Source organism: Bos mutus, chromosome 17 (genome assembly GCF_027580195.1).
Source record: "Bos mutus isolate GX-2022 chromosome 17, NWIPB_WYAK_1.1, whole genome shotgun sequence".
NCBI lineage: Eukaryota > Metazoa > Chordata > Mammalia > Artiodactyla > Bovidae > Bos > Bos mutus.
Genome location: NC_091633.1, coordinates 11,263,206 through 11,284,829, shown reverse-complemented (window position 1 = coordinate 11,284,829; position 21,624 = coordinate 11,263,206). Strand labels below are relative to the sequence as shown.

Sequence of the window (21,624 nt, the reverse complement as noted above, 5' to 3'; positions counted from 1 at the left end):
TTCATTCAGGTGGGGAGGAGTTTGTTACTCTGTCCTCCCACCGAAGAAAATACGAAGCGAGAACCCAGCCCCCTGCCTTCAGATTTTCACTCTGGATCCACTGTGACCTCCCCTCCCCTTACAGACATCAGAACAGAATGATGCGAGTTCCCTGCAGCCTGTCTCCACCGTCTGCATCCCTCCCTGCCTCAGGAGGAAGCCACCTTGCTCTCATCACCGTTTCTCCTTTGGCGCATCCAAGTCAAAGGCACTACCACCCCCCACCCGCCAAGACACCAAGGCCAGCAATCTGGAGCCATCTGTGACTCCCTTCTTCCACCACTTTGCCCTCCATCCAAACCATCAGTATGCTTGTTGCGCTTCCGACATTTACTCCAAATCCCGCCACTTCTTTCCTCTCTGCACAACCATTACCTGGGAAGCTGCCAGAGCTTTCCCACTGGTCTCCCTGCTGCTACCCTAAATCCTCTCAGTCCATGTTCTCCAGAGAAGCCAGAGACATTCTTTGAAGAAATAAATCAGATTTATGAGAATTCCCTGCTGAAAACCTTCCATGGGCCCCCCACTGTCATAAAACAAATCCCACCTCCTAGCTTCAGCTCCTAAGGCCTTTCGTAATCTGACCACCACTACATCTCCATCTCCATTCTTAACATTCTCCCCACTGACTCACCCTGTTCCAGCCATTCTGGCCTCCTCACAGTTCTAGAAATCCACTAAGCTTGTTCCTGCCTAAGGGCCTTTGCATATGCTTTTTTTTTTTCCACATGGAATGTTCTTCCTTCTGGTGTCCGTTACAAGTGGTTTCCTTTCTCCACTCAGGGCTTGGCTTAAAGTCACTTCCTCCCAGAAGCCATGTGTGATCACCCAATCTGAAACAGCTGTAAATACTCCCTGTACCTCACAGCCTCTACACAGCCTCCACAATACCACTTCATCCTCTTCATCTGCAGAGCAACTGCCTGAAATCTACATGTTTACTTAGCCATCCTCCTAGGAGATTATTCACTCCATCAGGGCAGGGATTTTTGTCTATAGTATACGTTCCCTGGCATATTCCAGGGTTCACCTCAGTGCCTGGTACACAGTAGGTGTTCAGTAAATACCAAATCATCTGAATACATCCCCACCTGATACCAGTTCCCTGCGTGGATACTCACGTCTACCACGCTGGTCTGGCTCACACCTGCGGCTGGAAACTGGGAGCTAATGTGGGCCCCTACAGATGGGGCCCTGGCCCCGGACACTGTCTCCACCATTTGCAGCACACAGAGCAAACTCAGGACCCAGGATACATTCAGCAGTCCTCCGGCCATCAGCCCCCAAGGGGCCCGGCCCTCACCCGATGCTTCCCCTTCCGTAAGTGTTTCAGTTCCAAACAGCTGGCACCTCCAGAGGCCTGCTGGGTAGGAGTGAGAAAGGGGCAGTGTCACGGAAGACCAGACCATAGGACCCCACAGGAGGGGCCTGAAGACTGCCTCTCCCATCCCCCTCCAAAGGCCGGGGGCGGGGCGGGGGGCGGGGGAGGGAATGTGTGCAGAAGCCACATTCTGGATGGGCCTGACTCATCTAGCAGGCAGAGTACATAGCCCTTCCTCCTGAGCCCCCAGTAGTGTTTCCATGGAAACCCAGGGCAATAACTGCCTCTGATGGGGAAATCAAGGCCCAGGGGCAAATGAATTGCTCAAAGTCACACAGCCCGTTAGCAGCAGAGCTTGGCTGGACTTCAGCATCTGTCTTTTCCCTCAACACTAGGGAAAAACCAGCTTAATTTTTCTTCCAAAGAAATTAAACTGGAAAGGGGAAAAAGAAAAAAAGAAAGTCCCTGGCACACTAGTTTTCTTCTTTTGGTTCTTCCACGTGTTGCTAATGAGACTGTTTTGCCTTCAAGAAAAACAAAGCCCAGAAAACAACGTTTTTTTTTTTTTTTTTTTTTTGTAAATCTTTGCTCAAAGTTCTGGCGGGGGAGGGGGTGCCTGTGGGAAGGAAAAGGGAGCAGAAGGGCCTGTCTCAGCACTCTTTCCTCACCTGTTGACAGGCTCTTCCCTTCCGCAGTTCTCTGTAACCGCACTTGGCACTGACTTGGAGCCGACACTCCAGGTCTGCAATACAGGCTTAGCCACTGGGGCGCTATGCGGCCTTAGGGCGGTCACTCCACGTCTCTGAGCCTCTGAGTCTTCATCCGTAAAATGAAGACAAACGCGGGAGCGTCAGAGCAAACGATAAGGGTTCATTTAACAAGGGCTCACGCCCTCAGGTGTTCCCAACTTAAGGATCAACACGAGTCTCCACTCTATTGGCAGCCGATTTCTGGTGCTCGCTCACAAGGGAGCATTTATTGAGCGCGGCTGTGCGCTTCTCCGAGGCTAGACTTTCAGATGCTCGGAAGATCTGCAGACCTGATAAGGAGGAGCAGAGGCAGGAAATTGGGGTTACGATCACTTCTGCGGCTGCACTTTCTAGGTGCGAGACCCCGGGAACGTCCAAGTGCTCCGTTTCCCAATCCTGGCGGATGCTGAGCAGATGAACTCCGGGTGCGTGATCCTCCCGCCGCGCCCAGGCGGGCGGGGAGGCTCCTCTTACCTCCGGCCGGGCCTCGGACCCGCAAACTCCGCACCTCGACCCCGCCGGGCTTCGCGGCCTTTCCAGCCTCCGCCCGCCAGCCCGCGCCGCCCGACCTTCTGCCCCAGACTTCTAGGACTCTCTCTCCCCTCCGCCAGCCGCATCCGGGTCTGGTCCCTGGGGTTGCCCCAGGCTCGGCCCCGGCTCTCCCCGCGCCGGCCACGCCCCTCATACAACCCCGCCCAGAGGAAACGCCCCCAAGGGCTCGCCCCTTCCCTTAAAGGCACAGGCGCCCTGCGCGGTCCCGAGGGTCTTCCCCACTCGCCTTCCTGTTCTCAGTCACCTGCAGGTCGGTTCTGCTTTCGCTGCTAAAACAGAAGCTGAGATGAAACCTCGTGCATATAAACCATAGGAGAGGAGAGGAACTTTTATACGGTGAAACTAGGGGGTTTTCTTCCCAAGGGAGGGGTGGTCGAGTCGGCGTCAAAATTATTCTGGTAATCAATGGTGATAAGTATCTGAGAAGGTACCAGGTTGGTAAGATTCCCTGGAGAAGGGAATGGCAACCCACTCCAGTATTCTTGCCTGGAGACTCCCATGGACAGAGGACCCTAGTGGGCTAGAGTCCATGGGATCGCAGAGTCGGACACAACTGAGCACCTGACACTTTCACTTCGTGAACGCTCTGCCTTGCACACACACACACACTCTGGCTGCCCTGCTTGAAATGCCTGTTTGTGAGATCTCCTAATTGGGTTCAGCGTTTCCATCTAGTAGGCTGGTCTTTAAAAGAAGAACATGGCAGGGAATTCCCCTGTGGTCCAGCGGTTAAGACTTTGCCCTTCCACTGCAGGGGTCACCGGTTCCATTCCTGGGTGGTAAACTAAGATCCTCGCAGTGGGGCCAAAAAAGACGACGACGACGACGAATATGGCAAATAGGTCAAAACAGGTGACCGGTCTGCTCGCCCTGGAGGATCTAGTTCCTCCTCCCCAGTTTCCCAGCCTCCTTTCCTTTTGTTGCTGCTGCTAAGCTGCTAAGTCTGTGTGACCCCACAGACGGCAGCCCACCAGGCTCCCCGGTCCCTGGGATTCTCCAGGCAAGAACACTGGAGTGGGTTGTCATTCCCTTCTCCAGGGGATCCTCCTGATCCAGGGATGCAACCCTCTTCTCCTGCACTGCAGACAGATTCTTTACCATCTGGGTCACCAGGGAAGCCCCTGGAGTAGGGTAGGGCACCGAAAGAGGGATCTGGGGGTTTCCTCCTCCAACAGCCTCCACCACCACAGGTTGCACACATCTCATCTCACCACCTCCCTCTCTCCAAGTCTGTCCTGTCTCCTCACCACCTTGAGGACCGAGGCCCACCACTGAGCCCAGCGATCGATCGAAGCCCTTTACCATCTAGCCCGAGCTCCCCTTGCTGATTTCATCTTTTATCCCCACCTCCACCCTCTCCTGCTCTAGCCAGGGAAGTAGGGGACTTAACAGTTGGCCACACCTCTGCTCCTTCAGAGCCGCCTGCCTGGGTTGCCAGCCCTTCCCTTGTCTCCCTGACAGACTCCTCCTTAGATGCTAAACCCTGCTCAAGGGCCACCACCTCTGGGTGGTCTTCCACTCTCCTCCCTGCCCACCCCTCCCACCACCCTCGCGTTCCCTGCCTTCAGAGCACTCTAGCTCCCCACCCTAGAGAGGATGACATTGCGGTCTAGAGCATATCTTTGGAATCTCGGCCCGTAGATAATAGTGATTTACAGAGTACAGTTGCCTAGGTGACAGTGTCCTTATGCTTGTCCCATTTAATAGCCCTGTGGATAGGGACAGAGTAAGGGGCAAAGTAGGTGACTAAATAGTTACTCCACTAGGGGATTGTAAGTAAAGAAAAAAGTATGGGAGACCCCTGGAAATTAACAATCACTCAAGAATGCAGGCTTGCTTAGCCACAAAACCCAACAGTTTGTTTAGCAACAGAACCATGAGTCATGGCCCCAAACAATAAAACAATGGTGGCCTGAGCCCCATATCCTGCCAGGTGAGCTCAGAAAGTTAATGACCCCTAGGACATGCTCTCTGCACACCTAAAACAAACAGTAATTTATGGAAAGGTGACATTTCAAAGTGAAAGGCCATCATTGTATTGAGACCTAAAATAATTTTTCCATAGTGCGGTAAGAGTCCTCCAGGTAGGGCGAGAAAACTCTCCTGCCCAACCTGGAGGAGGAGCTGATGATGGAAACATCACGTCTACTCAAGAATGAAGAAGGTGGTGGTCTTTTCCCCCCTTCCCACTTTTGATTATAAAACTGTAGCCCTAAGTTCTTGGGGGTGCAGCACCCTCTCAGCTGCCTGAAAAAATCACCTCTTACCTATCACTTTGCCTCTCGCTGAATTCTTTCTATGCTGAGACATAAGGGAGCCCCCTGGAAATTCCACCTAGTGGTTTTACTGTGGGGTGAGGGCTACAGAGATCCCCATCTCGCAGATGAGGGAAATCGAGGTTCAAGGAGATGAAGCAACCCGTCCCCAAGGCACCCAACAGGAAGTGGCCAAGCTTTGCACCTAGGTCTGAGTGACCCCAGGTGAGTCCCCTTCACCACTACAAACTAAATGTCCTGTATCACTCTGCAGTAAGGGTAGATCTATCTGACATTCAGCAGCTGTATTCAGAAGGCCCAGGGCCTGTGTGGTGTCAACTGAAAAAAAAACACAACCTTGGCATCTCGGTTTTATTGGGACCTTACTGAGGACGATAGCCAGACAGATAGCCCCTCACATAGTTCTGAGGAACTGCTCCAAAGAGGTGGTAGTCAAGCATACATCTTGGTGAAAGTTTATTGTTAATGACAGAAATATAGACATCTCAAGTTAATGATTTTAGTGCTTTTCTATGGATGCAAAGATGCAAAAATCTGGGGTCATTGAAATCTTCCCTTAGTTATGCATCTTAGCTTTCTGGGGGCCATATATCCAAACCCCAGAATGCTCTTTCAACCCTAAATGCTCCGTAGGGTACACTGCAGTGGGTCGTGATTGAACCCTTTGCAGAACTGGAAGATGAGCCAGAGTCTGTTCTTTTTATCGACAGTGGCAGTGTCAGGAACAAAGCAAATGTTTGGGGAAAGTGTGAGCAGAATAGGCTCAAAGGGGAACTTAAAAGAGGAAAGAGAGAGAGAATTAGAGCTTCCAGTCTTTACTGAAGAGGCCCAAAGACTTAGAAGGTGCCTTAAGCATACCGGAGTCTCATCTGCAACCAATACAAGTTCCCTCTTGATCCTAGCAGCCCTGGGCAGAGTTGTACGACACCTACTTGAACTCCCCCAGGGACAGGGTGCTCATTACCTCCCATGGCAGCCCAGTAATCGGCAAACAGTACCAACTTCGAGGAAGTGTTTTCATTGCCATTGCCAGGAGTTGGCATGGGCATAACCCTTCTAGAAGCGGACTTGCCCATTGATAAATTTAATCTTGAGAGCCTTGAAAACATATGTGCTTTTGTGCCTCCGTTGCTCCTGGAGCTTTTCTGAAGAGACCAGCGCTCTAAGCCTGGGCGTGTTTGCTGTGTCATCTTCATGTTTGTGCAAACATTGAAAATACCCTAAATCTCCATCCGTGGTGGACTAAGGAAACAGTTGATGTATCTCCTGTGAAATACTGTTGTGCGGCCATTTAATACCCAGTTCCTTCTTTTTTTAAAGAACAGAGGGATTTATTTTATTATTTTTATTCATTTATTTAGGTCTCTCTGAGTCTTCACGCTGCACCAGGGCTTTCTCTAGCTGCAGTGCACAGACTTCTCGCTGGGGTGGCTTTTCGTTTCGGAGCGCGGGCTTTAGGCACGTGGGCTTCAGCAGCTGCAGCACAGGGGCTCGTCAGCTGTGGCTTGTGGGCCCTGCAACCCACTGGCTCAGTGGTTGTGGTGCACGGGCTTACCTGCTCCGAGGCGTGTGGAATCTTCCCGGCCAAGGGATGGAACCCATGTTCTCTGCATTGGCAAGTGGATTCTTATCCACTGTACCCCCCAGGGTAGTCCCTGAGGTGGTTTTTCTCCTTTTCCTCCTCTGCTTCCTTCAGAGAGATGAAATCTGCTTTTCTAGATCATGCATATCTTAGAAGTTTTTCTTCTAAGGAGAGTGTCTTTTAAACTCGTGGAAGCAGTTTAGATCGCTATGTGGTATCTGGAAGTCAGGAGAACTCTGAACTAATTGAGGGGAGAAGGGATGAGGCCAGAGATCAAGCCACCCCTAGCTCCTTGATTTCTCCTTGGCTCCTCCCCAGCATCGTACTACAGAACTCCCTCCTGTTCCTGGAGAACATCCAGTTAATCGCCACCAAGATATCCCAGATATATTCTGCTTCATCTCTCTATGGAGGCTTATAACATTTTTGCTTGCTTGCTCAGTTTTTTTTTTAATATATTTATTTTAATTGGAGGCTAATTACTTTACAATATTGTATTGGTTTTGCCATACATCAACATGAATCCACCACGGGTGTACACGTGTTCCCAATCCTGAACCCCCCTCCCACCTCCCTCCCCATACCATGCCTCTGGGTCATCCCAGTGCACCAGCCCCGAGCATCCTGTATGCTTGCTTAGTTTTTAAAAATGTTTTATTGTGGACCGTGTTATACTTGCAAAATGAGGCAAAACTTGTTTACAGTTTGTTGTCTGAAATAAAAATGCACAACATAAATGCTGTGTTAGGTTTTATAGGGTTAAGTCCTCACTGAGGACTGTAGCCAGAGAGAGAGCCTCTCAGATAGCTCTGAGGAACTGCTCCAAAGAATTGGAAGGACTCAGAATATATATAAACTCTGTTGTTGTTCAGTGGCTAAGTCGTGTCTGACTCTTTGCGACCTCATGGACTGCAGCAGGCCAGGGTTCCCTATCCTTTACTATCTCCCGGGGTTTGCTCAAACTCATGTCCAAGTCAGTGATGCCATCCAACCATCTTATCCTCTACCACCCCCTTCTCTTCCTGCCCTTAATCTTTCCTAGCATCAGGGTCTTTTCCAATGAGTCGGCTCTTCATATCAGGTGGCCAAAGTACTAGAGCTTCAGCATCAGTCCTTCCAAAGAATATTCAGGGTTAATTTCCTTTAGGATTGACTGGTTTGATCTCTTTGCTGTCCAAGGAACTCTCAAGAGTCTTCTCCAATACCATAGTTTGAAAGAATCAATTCTTCAGCACTCAGCTTTCTTTATGGTCCAATTCTCACATCCACACATGACTACTGGAGAAACCATAGCTTCGACCAAATGGATCTTTGTTGACCAAGTGATATCTCTGCTTTTTAATATGCTGCTTAGGTTTGTCATAGTTTTCTTCTAAGGAGCAAGCGTCTTTTAATTTCATGACAAACAATCACCATCCTCAGAGATGATGATTTTTGGAGCCCAAGAAAGTAAAAATCTGTCACTGTTTCTACTTTTTTCCCATCTATTCACCATGAAGTGATGGGACCAGATGCCATGATCTTAGTTTTTTGAATGTTGGGTTTTAAGCCAGTTTTTTTTTTTTTTTTCTCACCCCATCAACAAGCTCTTTAGTCCCTCTTCACTTTCTGCCATTAGAGTGGTATCATCTGCCTATTTGAGGTTGTTGATATTTCTCCCGGCAGTCTTGATTCCAACTTGTGATTCATCCAGCGTGGCATTTCACATGATGCATTCTTTGTATCAGCTAAATAAGCAGGGTGACAATATAAGCCTTGACATACTCTTTTCCTAATTTTGAACCAGTCTATTGTTCCTTGTTGGGTTCTAAATGTTGCTTCTTGACCTGCACACAGGTTTCTCAGGAGACAAGGAAGGTGGGGGCTGAGAAATACAAGTAGTCAAGCATTCATCTTGATAAAAGATTACTGAGAATCACTAAAAGCAGACATCTCAAGTTAATGATTTTAGTGCTTTTCTATGGGTGAGAAGACACAAGAATCTGAGGTCATCGAAATTCTTCCCTAGATACGCATCCATCTCGACCTTGTAGGGGCCATCTATCCAAAAGCACAGAGCGCTCCCTCCTGTCTGTCTGCATCCTGAATTTCCCTCAGGGCGCACTGAAGGTGGCCACTGCAGAGGCTGAGGACGGGATCCTTGTAGAACCGGAATGGCGGCACCATTCTTTCTTAACAAGTTTAAAAATAATGAAATGAACAATGCCCTCCATTCAAGTTAAAAAAACAGAACTATCAGTAACCTTGAAAGTGACATGGAAGTGTTAGTAGTTCGGTTGTGTCCAACTCTTTGTGACCCATGAACTGTAGCTTGCCAGGCTTCTCTGTCCATGGGCTTTCCCAGGCAAGAATACTGGAATGGATTGTCATTTCCTTTTCCGGGGTCCATCTCCTTTTCCAGGGGATCTTCCCGAAGCAGGATTGAACGTAGGTCTCCTGCATTTGCAGGCAGATTCTTTACCACCAGGGAAGCCTCTTCCCTGAAAAGCTGCCAGGGAAGCCCTAGGAGTCCCTGAAATCACCATCAAACTGCTGATTGTAAATCATTCCATCACTATATGTGTAAAACTTTCTTTTGTTCTATAAACATATATATTCACATATATTATGTATATATGTATCCTCTATAAGATAGTATCTATATATAATACATATAATATATACATTATATTATATAATATATAAAATGTTATAATGTATGGTATATATTATATATACTATATAGCTATATAGAATTGATGTATAAAATTATTTTATATACTTTATATATCATATCTATTAATAGATTTATATACCTATTGTATTATATATCTATTTATCTATTTTATATACCTATACATATAGCTTTACCACTGTGTAAGTATTCCTAAGTAGGCTTCCCTTGTAGCTCAGCTGGTAAAGAATCTGCCTGCAATGTGGGAGACCCAGGTTCGATCGTGGGTTGGGACAATCCCCTGGAGAAGGGAAAGGCTACCAACTCCAGTATTCTGGCCTGGAGAATTCCATGGACTGTATAGTCCATGGGGTCTCAAAGAGTCAGACATGGCTGAGTGACTTTCACAGGTAAGTATTCCTAAGCAATGACTTGGGCTTCCCTGGTGGCTCAGATGGCAAAGAATCTGCCTGCAATGCAGGAGACCCAGGTTGAATCCCTGGGTCTGAAAGATCCCCTAGAGAAGGGAACACAACCCACTTCAGTATTCTTGCCCGGAGAATCCCACAGACAGAGGAGCCTGGTGGGCTATAGTCCATGGTGTTGCAGTCGGACATGACTGAGCGCGGAGCGGCAGAAGCAATGACTTGTTTAGTTTTGCCTGTTTCTGAATTTTATGTAAATCAAAGAGTACTTTATGTGTTCCTCTGTGACTTGCTTCTTTCTTTCATCATCCTGTTTGTGAGCTTCATCCCTGTTGTCTCTGTGCTGGTGGCGGTTTGTGCCTTTTCTGTGCTGTGTAATAATTAGTTCATGGCATGACTGCACGGACGTTGATCTCTCCACTTTTTTCTGTTGATAAATATATGTGTTGTTGCCAGGTTTTTGCTACCAATGGCATCTTTATTACATTTCTTCTGGTGCATTTATAAAATAGTTTTTCTAGGGTATTGTTTTGGTCAGTGTTCAATCAGAGAAACAACCAGTAGGAGATACAAGTTTAAGAGATTTATCACAGAAATGTAAGAGTTGATCATCACTAGTTTAAAATATATTTTTTTGTATCAAGAAATGAATTTCCACGACTGGGGGTGGCTAGGCAAGCTCAAAATTCACAGGGTGCCTGGCTGGAAATTCTGGGGCACCAGCCAACCACAGTGGCAACTGCTTCTTCCCGGAAGCCTCAGCTCTGCATTTAAGGCCTTCCAACCAATTGGGCTGGGCTTCCCAGGTGGCACTAGTGGTAAAGAATCCACCTGCCAATGCAGGCAGCACCGGTTTGATCCCTGGGTCAGGAAGATTCCCTGGAGAAGGGAATGATCACCCACTCCAGTATTCTTGCCTGGAGAATCCCATGGACAGAGGAGCCTGGCAGGCTGCAGTCCATGGGGTCACACGAGTCAGACACAACTTAGTGACGAAACCACCAACCAAACAGTTGGATCAGACCCACCCAGAAAATCCAGAATAGCCTCCCTTACATATAGTCAACTGATTACAACTTTAATCACATCTATAAAGTCCTTTCACAGCAACACCCAGCTTAGTGCTTATTCAATAACAGGGGACTGTAGCCCAGCCAGGTTGACACCTAACACATTTATAAGGAAGAGTAGTAAGTGTGCATCTTTATACACAATATCCTGTCATTTGTTACAAGTGTCTTCCCTTTCTTATTGGAAGGACAGAAAAGCTTGTTAAAGTCTGAAAATCAATAAAATAATGAACACTGTTCTCTATCTCCTTCTAAGGACCCACTGCAGACTCTATGCAAATACACTCATAGAGGAATTCTAACTTGGATTTCATTCCACTTTTGTAAAAAGTAGCTCATATTATTGATGTTGTTTTGCAACTTGTGTTTTTTAAAAAAACTACTACTACTTCGTGGGAACCCCTCATGCTGGTGCATTTAAGTCTCAAATCAGTCACTGTGGGGAATTCTCTGAAGGTCCAGTGGCTGGCTAGGACTCAGTGCTCTCAATGCCGGGGCCTGAGTTCAGTCCTTGGTTGGGGAGCTAGGATCCTGCAAGTCTTGCAGTGTGGCCAAAAAAATATAATCATTTGTTATAATAGATGCTTGATATTCTGTGGGATAAGGGAAGTTGCCATAACTTTGCAAACTTTCCCACACAGGTGGGTACTTGCTTTGCTTCTGGGTTTTGCTCCTGGCAAACAGTGCTCTGTCCACATCCTTGAAGACGTACTTTAAGGCGCAGGTGCTTTCGTTTCTGTGGGACAGAATCCCGAAGTGGAAGGCAGATTAGCAGGTGTGCAGATCTTAAACGTCAACAGCTACAGTGACTCCCTTCTATAAAGAGCGGTAGCAAGTCACACTCCCACAGCAAGGTCCCATCAGGGAGTACCCATTTTCCTGCTTTCTCACCAGTGCTGATTTTTAACAACTGGGTTAACTCTTGAGTGAAAAAAAAAAAAAAAAAATTCTCATCATTGGTGTGATTTGTACTTTTCCCTGTTGGCAAAGTTGACAAGTTATCATCGGCTTAGTAACTATCTGCATTTTCTTTTCCGTGAACTGTTTGCTCATATTCTTTGAGTATTTTTCTATGGTGCCTAGGCCACTATGGGCTTCCCTGATAGCTCAATTGGTAAAGAATCCACCTGCAATGCAGGAGACCCTGGTTCAATTCCTGGGTCAGGAAGATCCCCTGGAGAATGGATAGGCTACCCACTCCAGTATTCTTGGGCTTCCCTTGTGGTTCAGCTGGTAAAAAAAAAATCCGCCTGCAATACGGGAGACCTGGGTTCGATCCCTGGGTTGGGTCACCTGGAGAAGGGAACGGCTACCCACTCCAGTATTCTGGCCTGGAGAATTCCATGGACCATATAGTCCATGGGGTCGCCACTGTGTCATTAACAAAATTGTTAGATCAGTGTTGGTTGTACTCTGAACACTAAAGCAGTTCCCATCTGGGGGCCCCTGTATGCAGTGGGTAAGAATTAGGTCTTTGTATCAGCGAGATCTGGGACTCTGCTCACTTGAGTTTGTTCCTGGGGGACGTTACCTCTCTTCTTGGACTCCGTTTTATTTATTTTTTGTCTTTAAAACGGGGTTCTAAGGGTTTCCTGGATCTCTTAGTGTTATTGTGAAGATTTAAGGAGAAAAGGTGTGTCATGTGCCTGGCAAGTGGATGTCAGGTGTTGTTACCAGGAGTTAAGTCTAGGGAACACGACTTGCTCGGTGGTCACATGCAGACACCTGCGGTGCCTGGTCAGCAGTGGCCACAGGCGGTCACATGGCCCATTGGGAGGATCAAAGGCCATGTCCTGGGACAATGCTGTCACAGCAGAAGGGCCTGCTTCATGTTCACTGGGTCATCCCTGGGTGCTCTCTGCCCAGGAGCTCTGTTCTCTTAAATGATGTGAACTTCAAAAACTGGCTGGAACAGGGTAGCCTTTAGATAGGGGCCCTGGTAGGGTGGGGGGAAGGGAAGCGCACAGGCCAAGATCCTGAGGACGTTAAGGTCTGCCCCTTTGCCTGGGGCCCCAAGTCAGCTGAGGGATGCAGGGAGTGGCCTTGGAGGGTGGGATGGGAGAGGCTTCCATGTCTTCTGGGCTTCTATAGTGCCTGGAACTGCACACAGCCCTCTCAACAAGCCCATATGGTGCAAAATGATTATGATACCCTCTTTACTGGAGCTCAGAGAGGTGAGGTCACTTCCCCAAGATCACACAGCCAGCAAATGATGGAGTTGGGATTTGAACCCAAGTCTGTCTGAACCCACAACGCCATGCTCCTTCCTACCCATTACCCCTCAGTGTCTGGCTAATGAGAGAGGGAACTGCCCTTGCTTTCAGAGGGTCAGTCCACAGAGAGCACACAGACCACATGCCAATGGGAAGTGTCACCCAGAATTCTCCATGGACAAGCAGTGTGCTTAGAAGGCATTAATGCTGAGAGGTAACCTTTACTGAGTGACAGTCTCAGGTGCTGTGCAAGGGTCTTATTTAATCCCCTGCAGCGCTACGAAGTGGTAGGTCCTATTCTTGGCCCCTTTATAGAGATTAACAAACTGAGGCACGGAATGGAGCCATCGCTTTGGACAAGGATCCCCAGGGAATAAGGGTTGGCGTGGGGACCCAGGTCGAAGTCTGCCTTTGTATCACTTTTCTGAGGACAGCAGGAAATGGTATTAATCGGAAAAAGTTGGGAATTGGTGGATTGCGCCCTCTGGTGGCAGCCTCGATGGGCAGCGTCTATAGAGCCGTGGAAAGTGAAAGTGAAGTCGCTCAGTCGTGTCCGACTCTTTGCGACCCCATAGACTGTAGCCTACTAGGCTCCTCTGTCCATGGGATTTTCCAAGCAATAGTACTGGAGTGGATTGCCATTTCCTTCTCCAACAGAGCCGTGGAACTGAACTCAAATCCCTATTTGGACATTTCCTCACGTGACCTGGGGCGTCCCTGGTGGCTCACACAGAAAGTGAAGAAGTGAAGTTGCTCTGTCGTGTCCAACTCTTTGCGACCCCATGGGCTGTAGCCTACCAGGCTCCTCGGTCCATGGGATTTTCCAGGGTACTGGAGTGGGTTGCCATATCCGCTTGCAATGTGGGAAACCTGGTTTTGATCCCTGGGTTGGAAAGATCCCCAGGAGGAGGGCATGGCAACCCACTCCAGTATTTATCCCCGGCTTGGATACAAGGACCATCCCATTACCTCCAGTCACCCTCTCCCCTCCTTCACGGGCCACCTTTCTATTTTTCCAAGACCATAACAGCCAGGACGTGTCAGAGCAGCCTGACAAGTCAGCCTCCCCCATCTGGCTGTGACCACATACCACGTCTTGGTTAATCTCCCCCAAACCCTGCCTTTCTCATGCCCTTCACTTCCCAGCTCAAAAACCATACACGGCTCCCCATAACTCCCCAAATTCACTGCCCACCATCTACCGTCAACCTACCCTTTTGAACTACCTCTTGTTCTCACCCTCCGCTCACAGCAAATCCATAAGGCACACGGTCTCAGAAGTGCTGAGCTCTGAGCCAGGCTGGGGGCAGGGAGAAAGCTGAAGATAGGGCTTGTCGTCAGATCCAGCCAAGCTGCTTTACTCTCTGCCCCAGCCTTGTTCAGGCTGTACCCACCGCTGAGAAAGCCGTCTTTTCTCTTTGATTCTAATGTCACTATCTGAAGTTAGAAACAGCAGAAACCAGCTGCAAGAAACCAGAGCGTGATCAATATAACCTACCACTGCTTAAAGATGTGGATGCAGACTTTGAGATGTGCATAGACGTTGGGTATAGACACATAGATATAGAAAGGCATAAGGATAGACAAATGGACACAGTTGTAGACATATAAATAGGCACACACCTATTATGATCCCACCAGCAGTCTGCAAGAATGTCTTCACATCCTTTCCAACGTGTTATTGTCTTTTTTCTTTTTAAAATTATAGCTACCCTCACTAACGTGAAGTGGTATTTCATTGTGATTTTGATTTGCATTTCTGTAATGACTAATGGGGCTTCCCTGACGGCTCAGACAGTGAAGAATCCACCTGCAATGCTCAAGACCTGGGATCGATCCCTGGGTGGGGGAGATCCCCTGGAGAAGGAAACAGCTACCCACTCCAGTATTCTTGCCTGGAGAATTCCATGCATGGAGGATGTTGAGCATCTTATCATGTACTTATTGGGCATTTGTATATCTTCTTTGGAGAAATGTCCATTCAAGTCCCCTGCCCACCTTTTAATTGGGTTTTTGTATTTTTGTGGTTGAATTGTAGAAGTTCTTTATATGTTCTGGATTTTAAACCCTTATTAGATGTAGTATTTGCAAATATTTTCTCCCATCCTGTGGGTTGTCTTTTTACTCTCTTAATGGTATCCTTTGAGGCACAAAGGTTTTTAATCTTAATGAAGTCTAATTATCTATTTCTTCTGTTGTCTAAGCTTTTGGTGTCACATGTAAGAAACCATTGCCAAATCTAAGGACAGGCAGATTTCCCTCTAGGCTTCCTTCTAACAGCTTTATAGTTTTAGCTCTTAAAATTTATCCACTTTGAGTTAATTTTTGTATATGACATAAGGAAGAGGTGCTTATCAGCACCATTTGTTGAAGAGAACATTTTTTTCTTCATTGAATAATCTTGGCACCCTTGTTGAAAACCAACTGACCATAGAGGTAAGGCTTTATTCCTGGGATTTCAACTCTATTCTATTGGTCTACATGTCTGTTCTTCTGAAAATACCACCCTGTTTTAATTACTTTCACTTTGAACCAAGCTTTGAAATCTGGATTCCTTGAAACCCCATATGGATTTCAGGATGAGTTTTTCCATTTCTGTAAAAGAAATACTATTGGGATTTTGATAGGAATTGCATTGAATCTGTATATGCCATTGGGTAGAATTGTTATCTTAACAACATTAAGTCTCCAAATCTGTGAACATGACTCCATTTATTTTTTTAGAATCCTTTGATTACCATTTTAATAGGGGATTCTTAAAAGTGGTAATGCCTACAGAACTCAAAGACTTGAATCCCTAGTGGTTAAATTTGAGGCCGATGGGAAAGACTCGTTTCTCTGACACAATGTAGAATGCTTTCAGAAATACCACAGGTCAATTCAGTAGGATCTATTCAGTGTCCCTAGCTTGGGGGAAGCCGAATAGAAAGACAAAGGTTGTTTCGGAGCCTCTGGTCCACGATTCCTCCTGTATGTCAACCAGCAGTATGTGAGAATGCCAGCTTGCTGAGACACGCTTTACTGTCTGGATCATAACTCAAAATGAACCTCCCCAGGTGGAGGTTCATGAACTTACCTGGTGGTCCAGTGGTTAAGACGCCACGCTGCCAATGCAGGGAGCTCAGGACTGATCACCAGTCAGGGAGCTAGACCCACACGCTGCAACTAAAAAAAAATAAAAAAAAAAAAAAAAAAAAAAAATCCAGCATGCCTCAACTAAGACCTGGTGGAGCCAAACCACCACCACCACCACCCGCAACGAACCTTCCTGCCCTGACTGGAGCGCTCCAAACCTTCCAGGACTGGCCTGCCTTCTGCACAGGCTAATTTAATTCTCTCGAAGACCACAAGATGGCAGCAAGAGTGGAGCTGCCAAGAGTTCGGGAGTAGAGGCAAAGATTAGGGAAAGAAAAGGGAGCGATGCCAGGGTGAAGGTGTGAGCAGCACGGGGGGAGTGCCACGGAGGGCGCCCCCTCCACCAGTCACACACATGGATACTGGCTGTGAGCGGGAAGCTGCCCGATGCCCATGGGTGGACATGCTCAAAGTCAAAATAGATACGAAATTGTTAGCACACCAGCATTTTCATATTATACATCTGTAACTGATATAAGATTGTACATCAACTATGCTTCCATTTATACAAAGAAACAGAAGTTTATGTATGGAAAGATGTGTTGTGGCAAATTTTTCAAAAGCAAAGATCTTTTTCAAAAATGTTCAACAAAAATGAAAGACTAGGACATGAATTGCAGCAATATCTTTTTTGATCCACTTTCTAAAGAAATGAAAATGAAAATTTAAAAATGGGATCTAATTAAACTTAAAAGCTTTTGTACAGCAAAGGAAACCATAAACAAGGCAAATATCATATTGTATCACTTATATGTGGAATCTAAAAAAAAAAAGTGTACCAATGAACTTATTTACAAAACAGAAGTAGAGTCGCGGATGGAGAAAACAAACTTATGGTAACCAGGGGTTAAGTGGGTGGCTAGGGCTAAATTGGGAGATTTAGATTGACATAAACACACTGCCATATATACAATAGGTAACTAATAAGAACTTGCTATATAGCATAGAAAACTCTATTCAATACTCTGTAATGAGCTATATGGGGAAAGAATCTAAAAATGAAAAAAAGAAAACAGTGAATATACGTAGAACTTATTCACTTTGCTGTACACCTGAAATTAACACACGTTGTAAATTGACTACAGTTCAGTTCAGTTGCTCAGTTGTGTCCAACTCTTTGCGACCCCATGAATCGCAGCACGCCAGGCCTCCCTGTCCATCACCAACTCCCGGAGTTCACTCAGACTCACGTCCATCGAGTCAGTGATGCCATCCAGCCATCTCATCCTCTGTCATCCCCTTCTCCTCCTGCCCCCAATCCCTCCCAGCATCAGGGTCTTTTCCAATGAGTCAACTCTTCGCATGAGGTGGCCAAAGGACTGGAGTTTCAGCTTTAGCATCATTCTTTCCAAAGAAATCCCAGGGCTGGCCTCCTTCAGAATGGACTGGTTGGATCTCCTTGCAGTCCAAGGGACTCTCAAGAGTCTTCTCCAACACCACAGTTCAAAAGCATCAATTCTTCAGCTCTCAGCCTTCTTCACAGTCCAACTCTCACATCCATACATGACCACAGGAAAAACCATAGCCTTGACTAGACGAACCTTTGTTGGCAAAGTAATGTCTCTGCTTTTGAATATGCTATCTAAGTTGGTCATAACTTTCCTTCAAAGGAATAAGCGTCTTTTAATTTCATGGCTGCAGTCACCATCTGCAGTGATTTTAGAGCCCCCAAAAATAAAGTCTGATACTGTTTCCCCATCTATTTCCCATGAAGTGATGGGACCGGATGCCATGATCTTCGTTTTCTGAATGTTGAGCTTTAAGCCAACTTTTTCACTCTCCTCTTTCACTTTCATCAAGAGGCTTTTTAGTTCCTCTTCACTTTCTGCCATAAGGGTGGTGTCATCTGCATATCTGAGGTTATTGGTATTTCTCCCAGCAATCTTGATTCCAGCTTGTGCTTCTTCCAGCCCAGCGTTTCTCATGATGTACTCTGCATATGTTAAATAAGCAGGGTGACAATATACAGCCTTGACATATTCCTTTCCCTATTTGGAACCAGTCTGTTGTTCCATATCCAGTTCTAACTGTTGCTTCCTGACCTGCATACAAATTTCTCAAGAGGCAGATCAGGTGGTCTGGTATTCCCATCTTTTTCAGAATTTTCCACAGTTTATTGTGATCCACACAGTCAAAGGCTTTGGCATAGTCAATAAAGCAGAAATATATGTTTTTCTGGAACTCTCTTGCTTTTTCCATGATCCAGCAGATGCTGGCAATTTGATCTCTGGTTCCTCTGCCTTTTCTAAAACCAGCTTGAACATCAGGAAATTCATGGTTCATGTATTGCTGAAGCCTGGCTTGGAGAATTTTGAGCATTACTTTACTAGTGTGTGAGATGAGTGCAATTGTGCGACAGTTTGAGCATTCTTTGGTATTGCCTTTCTTTGGGATTCGAATGAAAACTGACCTTTTCCAGGCCTGTGGCCACTGCTGAGTTTTCAGTTCAAAGTTAAAATAGATACGAAATTGCTCAGTCGTGTCTGACTCTTTGAGACCCCTTGGACTGCAGCACTCCAGGCTTCCCTGTCCATCACCCACTCCCGGAGCTTACTCAAACTCATGTCCATTGAGTCGGTGATGCTATCCAACCATCTTAACCATCAAATCAACTATACACCAATAGAATATTTTTAAAAATCACAAAAGGAAAAAAAATATCCTTGCTCTGGCCATTATAAGTTGTTAGATATCCACACTTGATACTTCTAATAATATTCACTTATCTAAAATTACGCCTTAATTGATAGGGTAAACAAGCAAAAGTAAATAAATAAACCCAAAAGAAAATGACTAACTTACATCCCTATGATGGCACACCCATATGATGGGACACAGTGACATCTGAGTGAGGGAATATTACGGTGTTTTCAAAGAACATTGGACGACATGAGAAAATATCCATGATTCCATACTAAGGGGCGAAAGCAAGGCACACTATAATATATGCAAGAGGACTCCATCTTTGTAAATATACATGCGTTTGTATGGATGCATAGCAGAACAGATGGAAGGTTAACTGAGATCATTCCTGGGTGGTAGGGGTTAGGGGTGACTTTTAGAAGCAGATTTCAGGGACTTCCCTGGTGGTCCAGGGGCTCAGACTCCTCCTTCCCAATGCAGGGGGCCCCGGTTTGATTCCTGGACTAGGACCTAGGTCCCAGATGCCAAGACTAGGAGTTTGAATGCAGCAACTAAAAGATTCTTCACGCTGCAACTAAGACGTGGTGCAGCCAAATTTAAAAAAAAAAACAAAGTTTTTTTTAAATGGAAAAATATCAGTTCAAAACGTGGTTTCATTTTTTCAGAATTCTCTAATATGCCTGAATTAAATGCATAATCTGAAAAAAATACATATACACACGCACATAGATACACGCATATTACACACACATCAGAAAACCAGCATTTTCCTTTAATACTGGGGATGGAGGAAGTGAGGGGAAACTTAGGGATAGTAAAGATCTCTCTTCCCCTCATGCGAAGACACATCAAGAAGGCAGCCACCCTCAAGCCAGGAAGAGGGCCTTCGTCAGCTGTTCGGAGTTGTAGGCTTTTATAATAAACTGGTAATCAGTAAATAAGCTGTTCTCCTGGTTCTGTGAGCCATTCTAGAAAATTACTGAGCCTGAGGAGGGAGTCCTGGGAACCCCCGGTTTATAACTGGTTGGTTAGAAGCACCGGAGCCCTGGGGGCTTCCCTGGTGGCTCAGAGGGTAAGGAATCTGCCTGCAGTGCAGGAGACCCGGGTTTGACCCCGGGGTGGGGAAGATCCCTTGGAGAAAGAAATGGCAACCCACTCTAGTACCCTTGCCTGGAGAATCCCATGGACAGAGGAGCCTGGCGGGCTACAGTCCACGGGGTCACAAAGCATCAGACGTGACTGAATGACTGACACTTTCACACTGGAGGTGGGGACTCTGAAGTGGAGGTGGGGGCAGCCTTGGGGGGACTGAGCCCTCAACCCAGGGGTTCTGATGTGGACTCCAGCAGAGAGGGTAGAACTGAATTGAACTGTGGGACACAGCTGGTGTCGGGGAGTTGCTCAGTGAGAGAAAGTCCCCCTTGGCCCCAGTCTGGTGTGAAACTTACTGGGAGCTGCCTGGTGGCCCAGAGGTTGCAGCTCTATGCTCTCACTGCCAAGAGTCAGGGTCTCATCCCTGGTCTGGGAACTGGGATTCTACAAGACGCGAAGCATAGCCCCCAAACCCCAACCAACCAACCAACCAACCAGAGAAAGCAAGGCGACTGGCATCAGGAATACTGAGGGCAGAGGAAGAAAACAGCTTTCCCTCTTGCGTGGGAGTTGCTTCCCCTGGACGCAGGCTGGGCAGGATGGACTAACAGGGCCTGGAGTCGGGAGGCCGATTTTCCTACAGGCCCAGGCCCCGAGCTGCTTACCAGCCCCTGCCCCGTTGAAGCAGCTGCTGCCTGAACAGATTAGCACACATCCAGCGGCTCAGAACCTTGCAAGTGTGTTATCTCACGTTTTGTGGTCAGAGGCCCAGCAGGCCTGGCTGGTTCCCCCATTCTAGGCCCCACAAGGCTGAAATCTAGGTGTTGGCCAGGCGGCATTCCTACCTGGAGGTGCTGGGGTCGCTCCGCCTGTGGGTGAACCTGGTTCCACGTGCTGTTAGGATGGAGGTGCCTGCCTCTTGGCAGGCGGTGAGCCCCCAGAGGCCTCACATTCCCCGAGAGCAGCTCAGACGCCTCGCCTGCCTCCTCTGTAGCTGACCCTCTCTGACCTCAGGTGGAACCACTTCTCTGCCTTTAAAGGCTCGCGTGGGATTCAATTGGACTCACCTGGATCCCGTCCCTACCTCAAGATCTTCACTCACATCTTCAGTGTCTCTTTTGCCATGTCAGGCAACATAGTCACAGATTCCAGAGAGTCATCTAATGGTTTTATCCACTGACAGTCTCTGTTTAAACCATCTGTTTCATCAGAGGTTGCAAAAGGGCGGTATTTCTAACTTGTACTTTCAACAAACAGGATTTTCCACTTAAAATTTTGTTTCTTTATCAGTCATGGCCGTTTGTTTATCCCAAAATAAAGTTTGTACGAGAAAGGCTGGGTTTATTTCTTATTCATTGTTCTCTGAGAAAAAAAAAGGAGGGGGAGAAGGTACCCTGCTGCTGCTGCTGCTACTGAGTCACTTCAATCGTGTCCGACTCTGTGGGACCCCAGAGACAGCAGCCCACCAGGCTCCCCTGTCCCTGGGATTCTCCAGGCAAGAACACTGGAGTGGGTTGCCATTTCCTTCTCCAATGCATGAAAGTGAAAAGTGAAAGTGAAGTCACTCAGTCGTGCCTGACTCTTAGCGACCCCATGGATTGCAGCCCACCAGGCTCCTCTGTCCATGGGATTTTCCAGGCAAGAGTACTGGAGTGGGGTGCCATTGCCTTCTCCAGAAGGTACCCTAGGTACTTTCAATGATGATCTGTGACTACATGTTTCTTTTTTTTTAATTAAAAAATTTTAATTGTAGGAAAATTGCTTTACAATGTTGTATTGGTTTCTGCTGGACAGTAAGCCAAGTCAGTGGTAATTTTATATATATATATATATATCCCCTCCCTCTTGAGCCTCCTTCCCCCTTCCATCCCGCC

At 47.0% G+C, this 21,624-nt stretch overlaps 1 protein-coding gene across 1 annotated transcript in view; it reads right to left on the bottom strand.

Annotated features, from left to right (window-relative positions):
- SLC8B1 (solute carrier family 8 member B1) overlaps window positions 1-2,770 on the bottom strand; it is a 30,000-nt gene extending 27,230 nt beyond the window's left edge. Inside the window, exons 1-3 of the mRNA XM_070386071.1 lie at window positions 2,584-2,770; window positions 2,029-2,399; window positions 1,161-1,402 (exon numbers count right to left, since the gene is read on the bottom strand). Of these exons, the coding sequence (XP_070242172.1) occupies window positions 1,161-1,316 (156 nt within the window). The 5' untranslated portion in view covers window positions 1,317-1,402; window positions 2,029-2,399; window positions 2,584-2,770. The remainder of the gene's footprint in view (window positions 1-1,160; window positions 1,403-2,028; window positions 2,400-2,583) is intronic.
- Window positions 2,771-21,624: the final 18,854 nt, after the last annotated feature.